The 22,772-nt window shown below is 38.6% G+C and overlaps 2 protein-coding genes across 3 annotated transcripts; one reads left to right on the top strand and one right to left on the bottom strand.

The window, feature by feature from the left end:
- The first annotated feature begins 954 nt into the window (after positions 1-954).
- On the top strand, positions 955-3,880 carry LOC120009954. 2 transcript variants are annotated; one of them, XR_005470772.1, is made up of 6 exons: positions 955-1,305; positions 1,430-1,456; positions 1,577-1,699; positions 2,195-2,417; positions 2,579-3,504; positions 3,618-3,880. XR_005470772.1 is itself a non-coding variant. In XM_038860691.1 (6 exons), exons 1-6 carry the CDS (start codon positions 1,262-1,264, stop codon positions 3,640-3,642), a joined length of 1,272 nt encoding a protein of 423 aa, XP_038716619.1. In that variant the 5' UTR covers positions 955-1,261; the 3' UTR covers positions 3,643-3,880. The 2 variants fall into 2 exon arrangements, 1 of the variants encoding a protein (XP_038716619.1); XM_038860691.1 differs by having other exon boundaries at positions 2,579-3,408.
- A 205-nt stretch (positions 3,881-4,085) lies between these two features.
- On the bottom strand, positions 4,086-20,904 carry LOC120009953 (E3 ubiquitin-protein ligase UPL2-like). The gene is made up of 17 exons (XM_038860690.1): positions 20,654-20,904; positions 20,301-20,421; positions 17,897-17,992; positions 17,592-17,798; positions 10,919-17,444; positions 9,747-10,816; positions 9,372-9,677; positions 9,085-9,289; positions 8,381-8,658; positions 7,983-8,281; positions 5,965-7,084; positions 5,739-5,885; positions 5,560-5,640; positions 5,254-5,479; positions 5,001-5,140; positions 4,570-4,676; positions 4,086-4,395 (listed from the first exon to the last, which is right to left on the bottom strand). The coding sequence occupies exons 2-17, from the start codon at positions 20,394-20,396 to the stop codon at positions 4,293-4,295; spliced, it is 11,007 nt and encodes a 3,668-aa protein (XP_038716618.1). The 5' UTR covers positions 20,397-20,421; positions 20,654-20,904; the 3' UTR covers positions 4,086-4,292.
- Between the last annotated feature and the right edge of the window lie 1,868 nt (positions 20,905-22,772).

The following is a 22,772-nucleotide window of genomic DNA, read 5'->3' as shown; positions in this document are numbered from 1 at the left end:
ACTTTTCCCTCTCTCAACCCACTTAACTATATTTCTTGTAAACAAAGAAAAGAGAAGTTATTACTCTCTTGTTAACTCTCATCTCTTAACCCTCTAAAACATTAATCCAAGTTGTCAACTACTCGCGGGCAATTAGTTATAAAATTTTCTATACCTACTTATTCCAAGTAGAGGTGGTAAAAAATTGATTCAAAATCAGTTTCAGGTTGGACAACATTAGAGGTTTACAAAATATCTATATATACATATCCTAACTTGGATTGGATTTAGAACGTATTTAATTGATCAAACTCGGATTTATTTAATTTCGGGTTATCTAATTTGTCTAATTTGTTCAAATGGCATCCCCTTTTTGATATAATATTGGATGAATTGACATACTTTTTTTCTTAAAACAAAATTACAATTAATTAAAACAATCTATGGAACTTTAAAATAAAGTCTTATAATTCCAAATACAAAACAAGTTAATAATGACACCACAATCAAGTTGAGAAAAAAATTTTTTGATAAGCAACAATCATCATGTCACCAATCAATCTCTTTATACTTTGAATCATGATAAGATATATTTGGAGAACCCAAATCAATAATTATAGAATGTTGAAATAAAAAAGATAAGAAAACGATTGTAAGATAAAATTTATAAGGATTTTTGACATATGGAATATATGAGGCTGGCCATGAAAGTAAATTTAAAAAAAAAAAAAACTCATATGTAATGTATAATTTGTCTGAATTATCAAATTTGGATTCAATTTTAAATGAGACAACATTTTTATGTTTGAATTCAAATTTCAGACAACTAAAATCCAAACTCGAATAAATTCGATCATTCACGCGAGACGGATGGAGCTTTGTGCCTCCTAATTCGAAGCTCCACCTAGGTTCATACTATTGTGCATCACCCAAAAAAAAAAAAACCCGTAAAAAGAACTTTAAAAAAGATAATTCTGATATTTATTTCACTCTTTTTCAACACCAAATTCCGATATTCCATTGACAAAGGGAATCAATTCGATAACCAGAGTTCCAGACACCATGCGTGTGCAAAGTCCGAAATTAGTTTCTACGAAACTTACCGGACAGTCCCAATGTTGTGTTGACTCCTGGTCTTCCCAACGTTGTGTTACCCAACATACTTACAGTTGAGAACTCAAAAAGACCGATTTAAGAAGAAAATTTGTGCTCTTTTGGGCTGTCTATGTATGCAAGTCTAATCTAATAGCAAGCAAAAGGAGGAAGAAATACAAGGAGCGTAATGAGTTGGGGATCGCTGTTCAAGCTTTTGGATTTTCTCTCCTGGTAATTGTGTTTTGCTTCTCATTCCCCTTTTTGGGTCATTTTGTTTATCATCTGTTGTTTTTTGATCTGGGTGACGTAGTTTTAAGTCTCTCTTGATGTTTACTCTATTGTTCTTGATCTACAGGCCTTCATTTACTCTACTTTTTCCATTGTAAGTATTTAATTTATCAAATATTTGCGTATGCGATTATTGCTAATTTCTTATTTTCATTAAGATTTTGAATTTGCTTCTCATAGTTTTCGTGATTTTAAATAATTTCTTCTATGGAAGGTATGCTTCATTCTGGGCAGTGGAGAGCAGTTCCTACTCCAGAACTCAGCAATGTTTGTCTTTCTGGGTGCTGTTTGCTCTGATCAGAATCGTGGAATCTACGATTTCAAAGATTTTGGATTGGTAATTTTGGGGTTTGTTTTTTGTATTTTGATCCCATATTTTCGCAGCTAATGAGCATGTCAATCATCTTGAATTGAGTTTATATGACAACCTACATTTTGAGATTGGACTGAATGGTTTGAATCTCATTGTTGCCAAATGGTTGTTATTATTATTAGTCATTAGATACCATGCTTGTTTGCCTTACCCTTGGATGCACATGGAAGGTTTTCAGTGTTTCATGCCATGAGATTTGGATATTTTGGAACTTCCTTGCAATAAATGGGGCTTCTGTTTCTCATCATATAAGATTATAAGTTAAATCAATTGCAAGTTTGTAGGAAAGAAGTGCGTTTTCATTTCTGACGAGTAAAGTCAATACGACTTGTTCTTGTGCTGGACAGTTTACTTGTGTATATACATGGGTTTTCACAGATTCTTTTCTGAATGTGCACAGCTACTAAGATTATTACAGTTTGTATCGGTAGCTTTAAATTTGCTATTTTACCATGACAGGCTTCCTTTCTGGCCTTATGCCAAGGGCATGGTGTGTGTAATTTTGGTGATACCTTACTTTGATGGTGCTTCCTATATTTACCAGTATTTATTCCAAACTTGGTTTTCTGAGAATTCAAGAATATGGAATATCTTGTGCATGTCAAGGGAGAGTTTCATTGAGCAGAGCAGCGTCATTGACATACCTCATACAGAAATTGATGACGAACCTTTCCGTTGCCAAGTAAGTTTGGTAGAAGCTTCTGTTTGTACTTTGTATGGAAGGCATATATTTGATTTCATTTTTTTGTGGTCAGATAATGTAAGCCCCTTTGTATTGGGCAACTTTGATTTAGGTAACGACAAAGAAGACATCATTTTTGATATAAATATTCATTCGCTCAGGAAACTTGTGAGCCGTGTCATGACAACAATGACAACTCTCGGCCAACTGGTCCAAGAAAATTTCAGAAGGAGTGGAGCTGTTCTCTTTGTATGGTGAGCACTTCCAGTGAGAAATGTTTAAAGAAGCACCTCCAAGGTAAAAAACACAAGGCCAAGGAAGAGGAAATAATATTGCATGAACTGGAAACAAGGGCCATTGACAAGTCTTCTTCTAGCTCTAGGTTGAAAAGAACCAGTAGCATTATTTTGCTTGGCAGCCTCAACCAAATTGCAAAGGTTAATTTTGGAAGATGGGGTAAATTCCTAAACCCAGCTGCCAGATCAATCATATTGTGCAAATGGAGAAAGCCAGTGTTTGGATGGACAAAATTAAACACCGATGGATCCATAGATGGAGAGCATATTGGTTTCGGTGGTTTGCTCCGTGACCATAAGGGCGATCCAGTATGTGCTTTTGTCTCTAAAGCTTATCAAGATGATATTTTCTTCGTTGAACTATGGGCAATATGGAGAGGTCTTGTTCTTGCCTTGAGTCTTGGTATCAAGGTAATTTGGGTTGAGTCTGACTCAATGAGTGTTGTGAAAACCATCAACAGAGAGCAGGGTTATGGTGCAAAGGCACACAACTGTTTGAAGAATATTTGGGCACTTCTCAAGAAGTTTGATGAGTCTCGAGTTTCTCACACATGGCGCGAAACTAATAGAGCAGCTGATTATCTCTCTAAGATGGTTCTTAGGGGAAGTGATGTAGTGTTGTGGCCTGTCGATTTCCCTCTTGGCCTCCAAAATATTATCATGGATGATGCTCAAGGAAGGATATATCGAAGAAGGTAGCGAGCTACAAGTTCTGCTAATCAAACAGAAGTACAAGGAGGACCGTAAAATAGCTGGTTTATGGCTAATAGGAAGGCAGAGTAACCGGCATTGTAAATACAGCATCCTGATCTAGGGAGGATGGAAAATTGTATATTGTAAGTGTTAGGATTGGCTTTTGATTGTTAGTCTGGCTTCAATTTGTCCTTTTTTTTGTCCATTGCAGAAATGGAAACTGGGGATTGCACTGAATTCATCAAGCATTACTGCCCTGCGATGGTATTGGCAATTGGCAAAGTCAGGTGAACAACTTCAAGGTGCCTTCTGCTTGGATGACAAAGGAACTTTGTGTCTTGAGCTATTTTTTCAACTTGGTAGTCCAACAAGAGCTTACCAGTGGACCGGACCGTTGTACTATATTTATTTTTCTTAGATATTGTAAAATGTTTCTACAAAAATTATTCCAAAAGACCCAAGAGTTTCTATTTTTGGGACAAACTCCCATCCGTCTAGCAACTCATCAAATGATGGGATTTTTTTTTATTGTAAACATTTACAAACAACAGTTGCAATCTATACATTTTAATTGATAGAACACACGGCAGAAATTGGCAAACTGGGGACGTTTAGTTTCATCCATGGATAAATATGGATTAAATACAATACGACATTAAAATAAAGCTAAGAGAGAAACTGGAAAAAATTGGCAAACTTAAAAACTGCCAGAAACTTTTTCCATTAGCCATATTATACGACTGACTGTACAGCATATTAACATGAATCAACTCAACTTCCCAGATCAAAACCTTCTACCAGAGCTTTTTTGCCCATTAATTAATTATAACTTCTCACAATAATACAATCATATCTACATGCCTACTATAATCCCCAATCCCAATACTCAACCAAATCCAAATCCTTCATTGGCTTCATGAATTGCAACCAAAAGTTTCTCCTCTAGAAATTCCTTGGAGGGATACTCAGGTAAATCCAACTGATTGAAGCTGCATGAATTAATTAACCAAAATAAGCAAGTTTTCCATATACCAAAATGAACTATTTCAAATGGGAGGAGACAGTGAATTTTAGACGGAAAAAACAAACAAATCAATCAAACATAATAAAACGTGCAAGTGTGAACTCATATAAAGTCGAGTAAGTCTACAATTTGAAATTACCAAGTATGTGCAGAAGGCAAGTGATCATGGCTGACATATGCCTTGTGTATCTGGAACTTCTGTGAACCCGAAATTCCTTGAAGTGCACTGAAGCCTTCTAATGGAACCTGGAAAAACAGAAAGACCAGCACTTAGACCCTCTAAATATATGATTTCCGGATTCCAACTAATAAAAAAGCTTCCAACAAACTAAAGCCACAAAAAGCATCAAGGATCAGAAACAGTAATTTACTCTAATAGAGGATAACAGAAAACAGATGTGGACCATGTGGTTGACCACCAATTCACTATAAGTAAACAATGCCCATGTACAAGGCTCACTACAATTCTCAGTAATTTGATTAGTGAAGGGCCAAGCAACTGGTCACCAAATACATTCAAATTGGTTGAAGACGCAGAAAATAGATACCACAGCTGCAACAAGTAACTACCTTTGAGGTGCCAGTAACAAACTGGAGAAGTCGAGCTTTATCCTCCTTGCTAAACCCTTGAACCTCCTCCCAGAACCACTGTATAACAGGGGATGCAGCACTGTATCCAGAATACTCGGTATTTGCCCTCATGTCGTCCACTGGAAAAAGTCAATGATGGACGATATATTAGAAGCATCCTTCTGATATCAAAAAAAATAAATTGTAGTATGAACACAAGTGTTGTAATAAATGCTGGCATAAGGAAAATTACAGTCAATATCTGGCAAGCCGCTAATCAATAATTCAAATTCCTTGTCATTGAAAATAGATATTAATTCCCTGGGAATTAATTCGTTAAATCCCTCCAAAAAGGCATTAATTTGAGGACGAATGGCAGTTGTCAAGCGATGCTCAGCAACTAAATCAACATATCGGTGCTTGTTTTCCTCAGTAACTTTAATGTTACGACCACCAGGTATGAGTTCATAGTCAGTTACCTGCAATATGGTCACAGATTTAATACAAATATAACTTTTAAAAGATAAATCATTATTGAATGAATTGGCTAAATCATTACTTCAGTCCTTTCATATAGTATCAACTTCTCCTCATCAGCATCAATACTGAATGTAAGGTCCGGAACATCACTTATGTCATTCTGCATGATTAAAAAACATGATATATAAGAAAGGTGACCAGGGAAAAATTGAAGGTTTTCGGTGGAAGTGAACTCCGAAATTTTGGTATGAAGTATACCTCAAGCATCCACTTCAAATTTTTAAAATAATCAGGATCAATAGCTTCAATATCGTGATAAGTCACTTTAACCCCCAGAATATGCTTGTAGAAAGACCGGGTGAAGTGGACATCCAAGAGTTGCCCATCAAAAAGTGCTTTCCCAACCTGGAGAATATGCTTACGATTAATAATAAAGCACATAAAGAGACTCAAAAAACTCAAATCAACCAAAATATACACTCACAACTCTGCCCACAAACTTGAAGTACGAAAGATGTTCTGTTTGATATACAGAGTTGGGGTTAGGCTGAAATGTAGACTCATTGCCCACAGTTGTAAAAAGTAGTGCTCCCTTGTCAAAGATAACCCTTGACAATAACTGATACCATTCCCTTGTAAGTCCACCTGCATCAATGCCTTCTTCCCCTTGGAAGTGAACAGTCAACCTGCCTTTCAAATCTTGGGTTGATCGCATTCGCAGTTGGTTATATGAATCTTCAAGAATGTAAGCTCTCCTTACAGAAATTCTTAATGGACTGTGGTGATGATCATGATGATGCTTTATTTTTGATCTAAAGTGAGAACGCTTGTTGTCAAAGTCAACAAACCGGGGAACCTTGAGCATCAGTGAGAAAGATTTCTCAAGCAAACCTGGATTTTGTCGGATGAAAGCATTAAGCAGCTTCCTATGCTTCTCCGAGAACTTCATAAAAGCAACCTGTTTTTCATCGACCTTCAAAGCTGGGCCAGAGGTTTTGGGTTGGTTATCAGATGTGCTGGCATCTTCAACTTCAGAAACTACGGTTACACTGAAGTTATTGGAGGAACCAGGATGGGAAGGAAGCAACCTTTCACACATCACGAAGAATGATTCAATATAGGGCAAGATGTTTTGGGCACCCGCAGGAAGGGGAGGCATTATTCCAGATGGTTTAGATGATGAAGCCCTTGATGGAGTTGAGGAATCAGGTGCAGAATCTGAATAGCTCTCTATTTTACTTATGCAGGTGCTTAGTTCCAGCCACAAAGGCTCTAAGGCTGCATTGATATCCCATACCTGAGAAAGAGCCGCAGTATGCTCCTTCTCAGGAAGAACCTGCCGATCTCTCTCTTTTTCAATAAGTGACGCAACAAGAGAACTTAATGCCTGCAGAACCCTTAAAATTGCAGCTCCATCAGAAGAGGTTGTACTGAGGAGTGCTTTCACTGCTTCGCCAAACATGCATAACTCATCCATAGCAGATCCAGTCAAATTTTGCACAGCATTTGCCAGCTCCGTGATGAACACATGGCAATGAATGGGAGCAATTGCTACCAATTTCTTCATAACCTCCGCAATGAGAGCATATGCATTATCAGACAGTCTGTGCAGAAAAATAACACGTCAGATCAAGGTTATCATATATTGTATAAACTCCAGCTCTAAATTTGACCAAATCAATGAAAGCAAAAGGTATGATAATTTTAATCCTTTGTAGTAAGCTGATGGCTAACAAGCAATATATCAGTCATTGATAAAACAGTTATGAAAATAATAAAAGTACATGGTTATACCAGGTTCCCACATATAAAAAATTTGATGCAATGTCGAAGTTGCTAATGAACAACAGCATAGAAAAGCCATGATCATAAATTTTTAGAGGCATTACAAGAAAAGGTGTTAAGATTAGTTACTTTGTCATTCATCCCAAAAGGTTAACTTCTAAGTTCTAACCAAAAGAAATGCAAGGAAAGAGACTTCACATCATGAACATATGTTAGGTAGGACAAATACACTTCCTTACTGATATAAAAAGAGTCAATATACCAAATCTTCACACAAGCTGTCTTGTTAACGAATAACGAGCAGCACAACAATGTATCTATTTATTATCTGTTGAAAAACTGATATGTGCTATTAATCCAAGATAGGTTTCACCATTTCATATAGAGTTGAAAAAAATTCAACAAGAACAAGAAGCATCGCATTCGCGGACTGTGGGAAGGAGGCATGGAGATTTAAAAAAGATACTGTTGAATATATCAACAAACTGACACATCAATGCATCAGAGAACAAAAGTTATAAACACATAAGATGCATCCAACATAACTACTTCTGATCACAGAAAACAAAGCAGTTGCAAAAATGTTTACTATGAAATATCCAGTATTTCTAACTCACAAATATCACAGAAAAAACATAAATTAAAAAATTGCACAACTAATGGAATAAATAACATCGCATAAAAAACAGAGACAGAAGGGTCAAAGTTGAATCATACCCTTCTCGTGCCAGTAATGAGCAAAGAAGACGAAGCTCCGCTTGCGGCAGGTTAAGAAGTACATTTCGAGTATCACATTCGTTATTTGCACTTGAAGTCGTGGGTTTAGAGGAATCAGCAACCTCAGTGAAAGTACCAACCCCAGCAGAGGCACCAGCAGTTCCTTCATTTATCTGATCATCTGAAGAGGATGTTTGAGAAGAAGATTGTGGTTGTTCAGTAGAAGATGAACCACGGTTATTGGACAAACTTGACTTGCATTCGGCATTATCAATTATGACCTCCAATAAATGAAGAAGCTACATGAAGGACACAAGATGAGTGTAAGAACATTGCAACCTCCTGAACAACCAAATAACAATGACAGAAACCAAATATGCTGTTGCCAAAAGAATTACCTGTTCAAGATGGGCTATACTCCTAAAGTATAGGGGTTGGTTCAAGAGGCTCAAAAGCAATGAAATTGATACATGCCCTTCCTGGTGCTGCTTTCTATCTGTTTCATGTTCCTCGACAACCATCACCTCTTTACCACGTGTCTGCTCAGAACTCACTTGCTCCTTTAAGGCAGGCACAGGCAGTCTAAATTGCAGCAAAATTTTTGCCACATTGGGGTGATTTCGTGCCAAGTAAGTGAGCGTCTCAAGGATACGTCTAGATACCAAGGGAGGAACTCCTATGAAACAAAAGTAAAAATATTAGGGGGAAAATATTATCAAAAAACATTTACGAGTAACCCTATAAAGCTTTATGCTATGATTCCTTTGTGTTTGAATGCATTATCTGCACTTGACACCAAAGATTCAGATGAAAGCATTTTCATTCACTGAAGGATCAACTAAAGGTGAAACACCAATTTTCAGAGGTTCAAAATCAATTTCAAGAAATAATAAACAAAATTTCAAGTTCCAAGAATGTTATGATTGACAAAATTCCAAGTTCCATGAATGTTAGAAATAATTAACAAAAACAGAATATCATAGCCTTTCTAGCGAAAAATCAAAAAACAAGGCATGATTGTCAGTCGACAACCACCTTCCTAGAGAAGAACCAAACATGTTTGTCAGTCCATAAAAGAGGTAAATAAGACGAGGACTTTTACCATCAAAGGACTGTGGACGAGAATACATCACATTATTCTGGCAACCGTAGAGCCGATATGACAGCTCGGCTGCAGGAGCATAACTGATAGGCCTCCTTGTATCAAGCATCAACATGTCCATCAGTATCTTCACCAGAGCAGTTCTGGTTTCCCCATGAGCGCACAGATTCAATAGAAGCCTCTGCAGTTGACCCTTATATAGTGGCTGCAAAATTACACCCAGTGAAGCATAAGTAAGATTGTGACTGCATCAAAGAAAACCAAAATCTACTTTATCAGGTACGGACCTGAACTATGCGAATCACCCGAATCATTGCGTGGAGAGCTTCTGTATCCACTAAAGGAGACCCATCAGCTTCAATAAACTTGGCACCAATTGACCTGCGTGAGGCAACACTCCCCCCAGTTCTGTCCACATTAGATGCAATACTGTCACTACGGCGGGCAGCATCACTCCTGCGACGGCCTGGGTACATACCAAAAAGGGTACGGTTATGATATCGATGTGCAAATCTCTCGCGCAACATGTTTGCCTCCGCCACAAGGGCAGGTGTCAGATTGGATAGAATAGCCTCAGATGAAGTTAAGAGAACCTGTTCATGAAAAAAAAAATTAATACTAATACTTGAATTCAATAAAGCACAATTCGATCACTAGCATACCTCCTCACGTAAATCAGAAGGAAATGTTGCAATTATAGAAACCGTGTCCATTTCAACCGGTTGTCCTTCAAGTTCCTGGGACTGATGAAGCCTTTGTGCCTGCTGTTGTGCTAGAACTTCTGCTCGGATGTCTGGAGGAAGAGCAGCAAGAAATTCTGGATCTATATCTCCTCCGCTTTGTGGTTCAGGATTTGAAGGTTGCGCTGATTGTGACTGCTGAGCTGAAAGAACTTCAGCACGCAGTTCCTCAGGAAGAGCTTCCAAAAATGCAGGATCAATTGATCCAGAACCTGCATCACCATTATTTTGCTGTTCCACAGCTGGGCTATCCTGATCTGCTTCTCGGCTAGAATTTTCTGAAACTTCAGTTACACTGTGAAGGGATGCATCTCTGCCAATTGCTGGTGTTGAATTCCCAAAAGCCACATTGGCTCTTCTAATGCGAGCTGTCTGTTGATCACTCACAGGTATTCTATCAGCGGAAGATTGCCTTTCTGTGCCATCATCATGGCCATCAGCACTTCCTATTTCAACATCTAGGCTTCGAAGGCTCTCCCCTAAAGTTGCCCCACTTCCGCCACTTTCTTGGCTAACAGCTTCAACATCCCGTACAGTTGCGTCATTCTGATCAAACTGCATTTCCACAGACTGGGTATGCAAGCATGATGAATCAGTTCCTTGTTGAGTATGGGCTGCAGGTCTGATCTCAGCAATACCAGAGCTACCAACTGCTACAGAAGAGGGAGGAGTTGCATTGCTGCTGTCATTGTTCACACCATTTTCTGCATGGGTACCAGGCCCTGCACCTGCATCAGGTTGCTGTATCTGACCAGCCTCGCCATTATTATTAGGTTCCACAGTTGACAGATTCTGATCTGAAGGTTTCTCTGTAGATGGCCGCCTTAACTGTGAGACAAGCAATTCTTCAAGCCCTTGTGGAACTGTAGTGGCATTTGATCCACCATTTTGTGGATTTTCATCTACCCACAAGTTCAAACGGTGTCCTTGACGCCCATTCCTCAGCGATCGGAAAATAGTATCCCACCGTGATGAGTTCTCCAAACTCCTATCTGGAAAATCATGTCAAATGTCACATTACAATATGCTACCTGATGAGAGAGTACATCATCAATATGCATAAAGCATAAATCTAGTTAATAAAAGGAGCTTACCTGTTCGTCTCTGAGAGACTGACTGTGGTGACGAAGAAGGTCCAACTAAAAGAGGATGACGGGAGGGGGCTGCATTATCCCCGCTTCTACCCAAAAGATTGTATATAGATGTAGTTCGCCCATTACGTCTAGAACCAAAAAGTTCAACTGGCATCACATGGAGAGAGTCACTTGGAAAGCTATTATCTCTGCCAAAAACCTCGATATGGTCAAGAACATTTATACCATTGATGCCTTCCTCCAGCCTCAGTATAACTCCATCCACATCATCTTCATCATCTTCCTCCAGCACTTCCTCATCAAAATCATCATCATCAATCTCATGATCATCTTGATCTGTGTCAGCATGTGGCAGGTGATGGACTTCATCTTCTTCCAGATCATTATGTTCCTCATCATCCTCGTCTTCATCATCATCATCTACTTCATCCCCTTCATCTCCAGACATCTCCTCATCTTCATCTTCATCAAGATTTCCTTGTCCGTGGGACTGGATTTCAAATTGTATGCCAACAGTATTAATGCCATTTTCGATGCCCCTTGTGTCATCCGGAGTTTCTTGCATATAGTCATCCTCAATGCCAGGGACAAAACCTCTATCAAGATCCTGGTCATGTTCCATGTCATCAGTGACAGCCACTGACCCGCCATAGTTCTGGATGGTATTAAAAGGCTCAACATTCTCAGCAGCCACAAATTCATGATTGGGCTCAGATGTCATATCCATGGAATGTGAGGTCTCACCAATATTCCCAGTACTTCCAGACTGATTATTTTGACCAGAAGGTCTCGTCAAATTCTCTCCCTTTCCTCCTGAAGATTCAGCAGAATGAACTTGTTCCTTAGTTACTAACTCAAGAGTTTTGATAATCCCAGTCACAACTTTTGGTGAATCTGCATGATCCAAATCCAAAACTTGGAGAGTCCGAGTCAATGAACCAACCAGACCAACATCTATAAAAGTAGTAGAACCTTCAGCTGAGATGTATGAGCCACTAGGGTTACGAGCAGCCAGTATACCATTGAGTAGATCAACATATGTCTGCATCTCATTACCTGGCGGCCTAAAACCATCACCCGCATCAACAAATTCATTGAAAATAAAACTGATCTCAGTAAAAACCCTCTTCCTGGCCTCTGCAGAGCGAACACAAGATGCCACCAGAAACTGGCTAGCCCTAGTAGCTAGTTTATGCCTCCAGTCGCCATCTATTTTCCTTCCCTTCTTGGAATTTAGAGAGGTTGGAATGAAATTATGAAGAACATGAGAGAATATTCCACTGGTGCATAAACCACTAGGACCTCTGCCACTACTAACTTCAGTATCTCTTCGAAGTAGAACATGTATAGATGAACCATACATTGGTATAGTCTCCGTCAAAAGCTTCAAAATAAACACAATCTTTGCAAGAGAAGCAGAAATGTCACGACTACTGGCTTCATTCTCTTCAGCCACTGAGGCAACAGCTTTCCCTTTCCCCTTAATTGTAGCAACATCAATTTCCATGTCAGTTGATGATGATGGATCCAAGAGCCCACTTGTGTTAATATCATCTTTTAGAGGAGGAAAAAAGGTAAGGACTGAATTCAAAAGAAGTTCAATCACATGCACGAAACTCTGGGGAGATTTTCGATGAACTTTGACACTCTTGGAATCATGATGTTTTCCATGTCCATAACCAGGAGCTACTGAATTCATGCCCAAAGTAATTTTTCCATCAGTCGTCTGAGATTTATCGTTCTCAAATGCTTTCTCCTTGCACTTCTCCTTTTCACGGTCTTTCAGCAAGACAATATAAGGCCTTTCACCAACCATCTCCACTTGGCAAGTAGATCTAGCAGCCTGCATAAATATCACAGGATCTCGCGAGATGACAGAATTCAAATTCAACAGAAAATTGCGTGGAGTGACTCTCCCATCTGAATGTCTGTTGGCAATAGCCACAAGGCTGTGCTTGATCTCAGATTCCATAGCTTGCTGGAGTGTTTGGGAATCTTCAAGGACATGACGAATAATAGTAGCAGCAATATTATCATACCCCGGGAAAAGGCTGCTTGTTGGCAAAGAGAGCAATGAACTTACACCCCCAGCATCAAGAAAGCAAACAGCAATAGAATGCGTTCTAGTTAGAGTAGAGCATAGCTGCAGTACTGCATGCATTGTGTCAGGAGGAAGCTGGTTCCTGATACAATTACATGCAACCTCAATAAGTCTCTTCTGTTCATCTATATCAATAAGTTTTGGCGATAAACCAAATGCAGACTGCAACTTGTTTTGCTTATCCTCTTCTATAGTAAGAGAGGTTTGTAGTTTACCACCATCATCCCTCTTCAACTGCTCTAGAATTTGAGAATTCAATATTTGATCAACCTGCAGTAAACGATCAATAGAAAGAAAAGCTGTTGTCACCCATTTTGGAACTTCGCTCTTCTCCCTGTTGTCTAAACCAGAATCCCATTGTGAAAGCAAATCTGACACAACTTTCACCAGACCATTCTCTGACGCAAGTTCCCGTGCTGCCACATCTTCATTGAGAATTAAAGCAACCACATGAAAGAGAGAAAATAGCACGGCACTGTTCTGGCTGTCAGAAGTCAAACAAGAACCCTTCACTTGGTCAAGAATAAAGGATATGACACTACCCCTGTATTGTCCATCATTCTGCGAACATATCAACACAAGCATATCCCGAACAGCAAAAGCTAGAGGTTCCTTCACTTTGAGAAGTTTTGTACAGGTTGACAATATCTCCTCAACAGGAGGGGGCTGGACCATCTCTGCTTCAAGTTGCTGACTACTTTCATTTCCAGCATCTTCCTTTGGGTTTGATTCGGAGTTTCCAAGGGACATGGCAAGCGCACGAGCAAGTTCATCATCTTCCTGGGCTTCCTCCGGATGGGAAAACAACCACTCCATTGCCAACTCAACACTATTTGATCCAACTTGCCTCAGAGCTTCTTCAGCCCTAGACCTAGAAAAGCCCATTTCAACAATTGTTGAAATAGTTGTTTCATTGGGAGGAGGACCACCAATACGAGAATTGGTGTTGCTACTGACATTTTTCACTTCAACCCCAGAGTAGATGTGTCTAATTATAGAAATGACTGTAGTGATGAATTCATTACTGCAATCAACAAATTGTGAATGAGTCCAAACGGGAAGCACAGCCTTCAACACAATAGACTGAAGCACCTTCACAAAAGTTTCAGAATCCCGTGGAAATGGAATGCCGCCATTCGCAAGAGGTTGTGTAAGCAAATGCTTTGTAAATGGAGATAAAATAATTGACGACGTAACCAAGTGGTCCATAAGTTTACCATAGCTTGCCAATGGGCCATAAATCCATGAATGATTTGCATCTTCTTTATCATCGTGCTTTATAGTCCCATCATCAGTCTCCATGGGAGATGAGGGAGCCCTGTTGACTGTAAAGAGCAATTGACTGGTAGCTTCGAATGTCGTCAAAACTAAATGGATGACTCCCTGGCCATATAAGCAATTTAACAATATAGGATTACAGGAATCTGGCCCTTCCAGTAAAATTCCATCAATGAAGTCAATCACTTTGCCAAAGTATCGACACTTCGCTGATATAGACACCTCTGATAGTGAAGGATGAACATGCCCACCGAAATTAATGTGATCCAGTGCAATGGAAGCAATAGTAGAAGACACAACTTTAGATGAAGGAGACACATTAACTATATCATCCCGTCGACGAGAAGGAAGCAACATCGCCTTCCCTAGCTCTTGAAACAAATGGGTGATATGAAATGAAAGTGATCGAACCATGTCACAGCAAGAAGTATAATACGATCTCTGCTTGTCATACTCCTTTCCACTGGCAGACCCAGCAGTATCCAAAGAACCAGAATGACGGGATTGGTGACTAACAGCACCCCTCAGAGTCGGAAAACTATCATGTCTATGTTGAAAGCCAGTAGCACGTCCAAGATCACGGTAGAGGTTTATAAGATCAAAAAACTGGGACTCAATACTCCACCCAGATGTTCTCCTCCTCAACAATGGATCAAGGAACTGCCTCAATGAATTGAATCTTTGCTCCTCGGAGTCATTTCCATCCTGTTCAGAAACTTGGGACTCAGCAGAACTAGCACCACCCTCATCCTCCATCTCAAGTTTAGCATCTTCAAGAAGTGCAATCTGCCAAAGAACTTCACGATGGATACGTCCAATATCCTCCAGAACATCTTTGCTACCATTTCCAAATTCTGTCAGCAATGCAGCCACCCATCGATTGTCTTTAGAGGCAGCAAAAAATAGAAGAAACTCAATAAGGAAAAGGGATGAAAATATTCCTTCATCTAGTGTTCCCCTTGGATCCAGTAAGACGGACCCCGAAACAACACCAAATCCTGTCAAAGCCTTCTTCAAATGATCCCTAAGATAGACACAGAAAGCACGAGCTAGAGGTGCAGAATGATGTTGGGTAAAACCCTTGAATACTATGGTACTATGTAATGCGATCGACATTCCTTCAGATGATTGGACAATGCTAGGTCGTAAAAGAAGCTTCAGTAACGCCTCAATTCCAGATTTCTCAACAAACAACCGACATGTTTCAGAATTTTCCAATGTTCTGTGAAGCAAAAGCATCAAATGGAAGATGCATAATTGAATAAACTGCTCATCACTGATTCCTTCTGTGCCCACATCAACTCCACCAACCAAATCTGCACGATCTTCAGTTCCTTTGTTTTCAATATCCATTTCCATTGCATTACTCGCATTTATCTTTCCCAATAATCCATGAGAGTCGGCCTCCCCAAAGGAAGAAATCTTATTAATTATTTCAATGATTATATCAACTCCAGTGCCTCTCAGAGACGATACATGACGCAAAAGCTCTTCTACTGCATTAGCCAAAGGAACAATAGCTTCATTCATGGCCACAACATATTTATTGCTAGTGAAGATGTCAACAAGAAACTGTAATGCCGAGGTTTCTTTCACAGCTTCTAAGCCCTTCGCGTTAAGACAAATGGCTCCAATACCATTCGGAATGCAAGTAAGAGCCTTTGAAGAAGGCAGTACCCCTACTACTACTGAAGAAAGAAAGGCACCAGGAAGGCCCATTTCATTCAAAGCATGAAAACATGTAGGATCCTTGTGGATAATTTCACTCATAACAGTCACAGCAGAGTAATAAATGTCGCCACCAAATTTTTCTGCATTCTGATATATCAATGACAAAGTCACAGGTAGTGAACTTTCATGGGAGTTCTGGAATCTTGTAGCATTGGCAGCGGCAAAAGTAGCCGATCCAAGTGCCTTTAAAAGAACCTTGATGAGTCTTTTTTGGGAGGACCCTTGGTCGTCAACATATTTTGAGCATTCACCTATTATCATCAAATTCTCCCCTTCCCCACCGAAACCAATAGTTTTATTCACTTCTATCTGAAGTCTCTGAGCCAAAAGCTCTACTCCCCCCAATTCTCTAAGCAATGATACAGCAGAACTACTGTAATCCATAAGCTTCTGCAGAGCTTTAACAGCCAAATACACAAGATGAATATGATTAGGATCTGAATCCTCCAAAAGAGGTAAAAAGGTTGGAACCATTCCCGAACCCCTCACATTACTTCCTGAAGCAGAGGAAGAAACAATATGGAGCAAATAAAACTGCAGAAGAGCTTCAACAAAGGCAAGGGTGGATGGATCACTGGAGTTCTTCAGTGATAAAACAGCCCCCTGGAGCACATTCAACAGTATCATGCGGTTCCCAGCAGCAAAGCTGATACTAGATCCACTTAAAATCCGTGCACGATCGTGGGACGATGAATATGCAGCTAATTGAGCTCCTAGGGCAAGCATCGCAAGAGTTCTAATGGTACCAGGAATCATTTCTTCTGATCGCACAATTCTAATCAACTCATTTGTGTACTCTGGTTCATTAGCGAAAAAGGATGTCAATTCTTCCTGAGCATCACTAGACTGCACAAGCACAATGAATGCAAGAAGGCAAATCCTGCTGTACAGCCTGCATATTCTAGGAGATCGAAAAGCATGTGCATATCGGACTCTAGCCAGTAATGAGAAACGAAGGTCAGCAGGTACATTGTACTGATCAATGCATTGCTTCATCAGGACCAGATCATCCTCCTTCCTCAAATGCAGATCCGACATGTGTATTACTCTCAAACCAGAAGAATTTGCATTTGCATCTATAGTTTCGGGTTTGGGACCATGCAGTTCAAAATAAACAGTGGAACCAATCCGGCATTGAGATTTATCACAATCATTGTCGACATCAGCTGGGAACAAACACAGCCCTTCATCCTGGGTTCTCTCATTGGCCACAACACAAGAATGTAAACCTAAGCCCTCTTCCTTGCTTCCCCATCCTTGCGCGAGAGAAAGGAGATAGCTGTTTATGGAGCCTAATCTGATAAGCTTTCCACCAACATGCAGCTTTGAGGGATTTATTTTCACAAGTGTAGACAATGTCTCCAATCCAGCTATGACTATCTCTGGATCCGTGGAAGCAAGTAGAAGCTTAAAATGCTGATGAAAAAGACAAGAATAAAAATATGTAAGCTGAATAAGAAAAAGTATGAACCAGCAAGATAAAAAGAATCAAATAGAAAGTCAACATTAAACATCAGCAAATAGTACATGTGATCTGGGAGCCCATCAATATCATACACATACCTCTAGACCATCAAATGAATCCTTATTCTGGCAATTCTCCAGAATGGTTTGCATTACTCGTAAAACCTGTATAACTGCATGTTTTGGAAATGCAATATCGTCCTCTAAAATATTATTTGACAAGAGAAGGTCATTCCTACTAGCCAAGTATGTCTTGAAGTATGTATCAAAATGCAGAAACAATGGCCTCCAGTGATTAAAATTCCCCTGAAAACCCTCAGCAACAAAGTTGCATCAAAAAACAATCAATAAAAAGTGAAGAAATTAAATGATAAATACTTGACACAGGCAGATAATGCTTTTACCTTGCTGAACTCCCAGCGGAAGCCAGAAAGTGGTATTGCAATATCTTGCAATGGACTCTGGATCACCTTATCAATGAATGCTTTGACTTTAGGCGGCTGAAAGTCATAATTAAGTGTAAGAGCTACAGCTAAAACAATCACACATGTGACGAGCACTCTCAAGAGATTGGGGGTGGGAAGACTAGAATAATAATTGATTAGATAAGCTAGCCAAGAGTCTGTTTTCTTCTGAAATTATCTTTATACACAAATAGGCAGTCCCACCTTAACCATAAGAATATTTTGATTGCATCTTAAATTACAAGGATAGTACAGTAAATAATATATTTACCTAAGATGCCTAATCTATAATTCATTAATTACAAAATAGAATTTCTCTCTGTTGTAATAAGCACAACAAACTTGTATTTTTATTCATCTTTGCAAGGTCTAAAGCTTTGTCAAACCATTCTTGAATGAAAGATTCACCAATAAAGTTGTTTAAGGTCTTGGACACCCAAAAAAACCAGTCTTCCATGATGAGTATGCATGCAACAATAAAGTTAATTATCGGGAATGCATTCCTTAAAACAGCGCACCTCACCCTTCTCAGACTCTATAAGAAATAATATACAGACATGTATATGATGCTTGCAGATAAATTCAGCAAGATAAGTTACAGCCAAATGCATGGAAATACAAAAGGAATTTGAGGCCACACAAATGGAAATTGGAGATATAATGGGTTCGAAATACAGTGCTATGTCTTGAAGAATATACTTGACTTTGCAGAAGCCAAAAAATTTTAGGTCAATCTGAACTGGGAAAAGGCTCAGAAGGAAATGAGGCAGCTTGTTCAACTCATCTTTTGGACATGTCAATAAAATATGCAAGTGCTGGTGCATTCTCATTATAATTTATTTCTCTTTAAAAGCTTAAAGATATCTCTTTGCTCTGCTCTCACGCTTTAATTTTTTTTTAAAAAGTCCACAGTTTTTAGAAGATACCACACATGTATCATCTCTTGGCATTGTAATGGTGTACCTTTAAATAAATTCTTTTTTCTCCAAAAGAAAGACACTATTAGCACTTTATGTGTTTCTAATGTGCTTTATCTACCTTAGGACAGAAACCAATACAATATGCGATTACCAAAAACATAAATTTATTAACAAATACATGTTGAAATATTTATTTCTTGTTTGCAACTTGTCATGCCCTCATGTTCTACCATATCCCATTTCATAACAACAACAAAATCCGAAGGGATTTCTAACTTCTCAATGGAAACATAAATGAAAATCAATCATATCATTGGTTATTATTCATTTAAGTATTTCAGCACCTAATCTACTCAAATACAGATGTGCCAGCAGCTAGCAAAATTCAGCTACGTGTAACACACTTTGTAATTGCATAATGTCTTCCTCTTTGTGAATATAAAAAAAAATATATATATATATATTGACGCACCACGGAGTTGAAACCTAGAGGTCACAGGTTCAACTCATGTAAACAATCACGCAACATATTATGCGAAGTTTAGGGTAGAGTTGCAAGGGAACAACCTAGAGGTCACTAGTTCAATTCCAGAAAATAGTCACTCCACATATTATGTGGGGTAAGGTCCACTTACATATTGTCTGTCCCCAACCTCGCCCACTGTAGGAGCCTTGTGCACGAGAGTTTTTTTTACCTTTTTAAAGTGCGAACATGTGACTCAATGATAGGGTTGCAGTGGTGCAACTAAAAGTCACAAGTTCAATTGCAAAAAACACTCTCCACATATTATGTCAGTAGGAGTTCCTTTTGTTGTGATCAGAAGTAGACTAGAAGTACATCCTCAGAATGGAGTTCGTGTCACAAAGAATGAAATCCAACTCAATTCTATTGCAGTTCTCTATTTAAGATGTGACTTCTAATCATATGCATGGATATGCTAATTTCTCGGCAGACAGGTCATAAAAAATCTAATTAAACAACTTGGCTGTAAAGGATTTGTGGAGCCAGCAACTTGACAGAATAATACATAGGAAAAGCCGCCATGCTTAAGGAGAAATTTTATGCATCTACTTAGAGTCAACATTATGACATGAAAAGTAATTACATGAGATTGCATACAATAGGACAGATGCATTGGTTTAGAACAAAATTCAACACAGAAACCTGGGACTCTGGGAGTAAACCCAAGTGCTGTGACTAACATGACAGAACTAAACAAAACAGCATTGCATATGTAAGTACAATACTGCTCCTACCAGCTAGCATAAGAAGACTCATGATTCAGCAATATTACCACAAAAAACAGTCCGGTAAAACAACAGCAAAACAAAACTTTCCCCCAAATCAGCACCCCCGTTACAATTACATTAAAATACCAAATACAGAAGTCAAAACATAAAACAAAAACAATTCTAAAACTCACCGGTTCGGCGTCTAGCTTTATGGAGGGCATGATGGAGCTCTCGCCGGAGAAAAGTTGGCGCAGCCTTGATGGCAAGCTCGATCTTATCGTTGCCATCTTGCCTCAACTTCTCTACCTTGAACTACAAAACAAATGAAATTAAAAAAATAAATAAATCCCTAAACACACACTATGCCCCATTAAAAAACAAAGCCAAATCAGAAATCACACCGAAAACAAAACCAATTCCGAAACGTAAAACAAAGAACACAAAGTTCCCGATTACAGAAATAACACAGGGATCAGGTGATACACCACTTAAACCTATAGATGCACCAATAGATACAGGCAAATAAGATAAACAAAGGCCGTACCAGAGAGAGAAGAGAGCGAGTTGCGATAGATGCATACACATCCGAGGATTGATTTCGAGGGATACAGAAAGAGAAGAGAAGCAAAACCCTAGAGAGGATTGTGTGTGTGTGCAAGAGAGAGAGAGAGAGGTGGCGTTGTGTTTGTGTGAATTGTGTGCGTTTGTTTATTGTGAAAGAGAGACTCAATGGAAGAGTAAATAGTAAATACAAGACTTCTAGGGTCTAATGAAAGCAAAAAGAGAGCTGCTTTTACACTGGAGGAGCTCTGCGCGAGAGGCGGTTTTGCGTTCTAGGCGAGAGGTCCAGGGCATATAGTATGTTAGAGTATCTTGATTCATTTTTTTCATTCTTTGAAAGTAATTTTTGTTCATTTATTAATCAATAATTTTTATGTAGTTTTTTTGATGGATTTATCTTTTCCAAAGCCTCATTTGAGGTAATTACCCGACCAACTAAATTTTTAATAGTCGGATGATAAAGTTATTATCGACCAACGGACTTTATAATATTTTGACAACCACCAACCTACTCATCTCTACATGGTTTGATGAAATTATGTAAATCGGTTGACTTTAATTATCAGTTTAAAAAAATGGATTGGTAATGGATCAATTAGCGGATAAAACCGACCCGAAGCTCATAATTTATATCCGGGTAATAATTATTTATAATATAAAGTGAAATCAATTTATTTTTATTTTCCATATCCTTATTTAATATTGAAAATACAATATTGTCGTACATAACTTTCCTCTTTAAACTTTAGAACAATATTGTATGCTTTACATACAAGTGGATTTGAGGAATAAAAAGGGAAAAAAAAAAAGTTGCTTTGACATCCAATGCCTTACCATTCTCTTAAATCAACAAAATAATTTCAGTAAAAACACACAAAAAAATTACAATTTCTATTTATTCCTATCTATTTTTATGTAAGATGTGATAAACGAATTACTAAAAAATAGTTTACAAATTATAAATATAAACATATTGTTGAGACCCTTATCATTAATCCAAATAGGGCCACAAAGTGTCGGACGTCAGACCAATCAATGTCACACCCTATTTAAACTTTGATTTGGCTATTTGTTGCATTTACTTTTTTCCTAATTATTCATTGCCATAATCTTAAGATTTATATTCCATATTGTATTCCACATTGGTTAAGTGTAGGTCACCACTATGATTTATAAATAAAGATTCAATCTCAATTAAGAAAGCGTGCAGGCTTTAAGCCCATAACGGATAATCCAAATTAATGCGGTGCTCTCACGATTATCTTATTTATGTTTTTTCCTTTTGAAAATGTTGATGGACATGGCCACCAAAGCTCATAAAAATGTTATCACAACCGTAAGATAGTACAAGTGCAACAATCATTAAACCAGAAAGAAAGCTAATGAGTAATTTGTACCCTAGTGTTAGGTTTTGTCAAATTGGTATATGCCTTGGAATCATATACATCCAACCTTGGCATAAAACGGCAACAATAATAGCTTACTTTTGTGCATAATTGTTTGTTTTGTTTGTATCAAACTTTGTTTGGATTGGCAAACAAAATGACCTTAAAATTATTCACCAAAACCAAGCTTCAAATTGTGCATGTTCTCTGAAAATAAATCAAGATCTTACGTGTTTCATAAAAGCAGGAGGTTAGAAGGAGATGAGAAGGATGAAGAATGAGGTGAGAAGAAACAGAATGAAATCATGTATTCAATAGCAATTCACAATCACTATAGCATAATACAAAGACAGTATATAAAGGCAACGGTACAACGGTCAATAGTGACAATCTGTCAGAATTGACCGTTGTCATGTACAGATATAACCGTTGCAAAGAAGACAGAACAATTCAAAGATACAAGAAGGATGTGTTGGGCTGAGATAGCCAAGAGAAACTGACTTGGGCTTCTCAACAAGACCCATACTAAAGTAAGTAAAGAAAACAACTAAGCCCAACCAATAATTGGCCCACTAAAGAGTGCCCTAATCTTCGTCTTCATCAGCAACAAGAGATCAGCATTCTTCATCCTCTTCTTCAAAGTTAACATTCTCAAGAATTATTTGGGATTGGCTGCTTGACACGGTGCCAAACCTTCCCGTCGATGTGAGCTCTTGG

This window comes from Tripterygium wilfordii, chromosome 11, assembly GCF_013401445.1.
Source record: "Tripterygium wilfordii isolate XIE 37 chromosome 11, ASM1340144v1, whole genome shotgun sequence".
Taxonomy (NCBI): domain Eukaryota; kingdom Viridiplantae; phylum Streptophyta; class Magnoliopsida; order Celastrales; family Celastraceae; genus Tripterygium; species Tripterygium wilfordii.
Note: the sequence above shows the minus strand (reverse complement) of the source record. Positions and strands in the feature narration are given on the sequence as shown.

Coding starts and splice junctions, on each gene's coding strand:
- LOC120009954 (XM_038860691.1), top strand. CDS start 1,262: ATGAGTTGGGGATCGCTGTTCAAGCTTTTGGATTTTCTCTCCTG. Junction 1,306..1,429: donor CTTTTGGATTTTCTCTCCTG/GTAATTGTGTTT, acceptor CTTGATCTACAG/GCCTTCATTTACTCTACTTT. Junction 2,418..2,578: donor ACGAACCTTTCCGTTGCCAA/GTAAGTTTGGTA, acceptor TCATTCGCTCAG/GAAACTTGTGAGCCGTGTCA.
- LOC120009953 (XM_038860690.1), bottom strand. CDS start 20,396: ATGGCAACGATAAGATCGAGCTTGCCATCAAGGCTGCGCCAACTTTTC. Junction 8,659..9,084: donor TCGTCCACAGTCCTTTGATG/GTAAAAGTCCTC, acceptor TTTGTTTCATAG/GAGTTCCTCCCTTGGTATCT. Junction 5,641..5,738: donor ATTTGAAGTGGATGCTTGAG/GTATACTTCATA, acceptor TTAATCATGCAG/AATGACATAAGTGATGTTCC.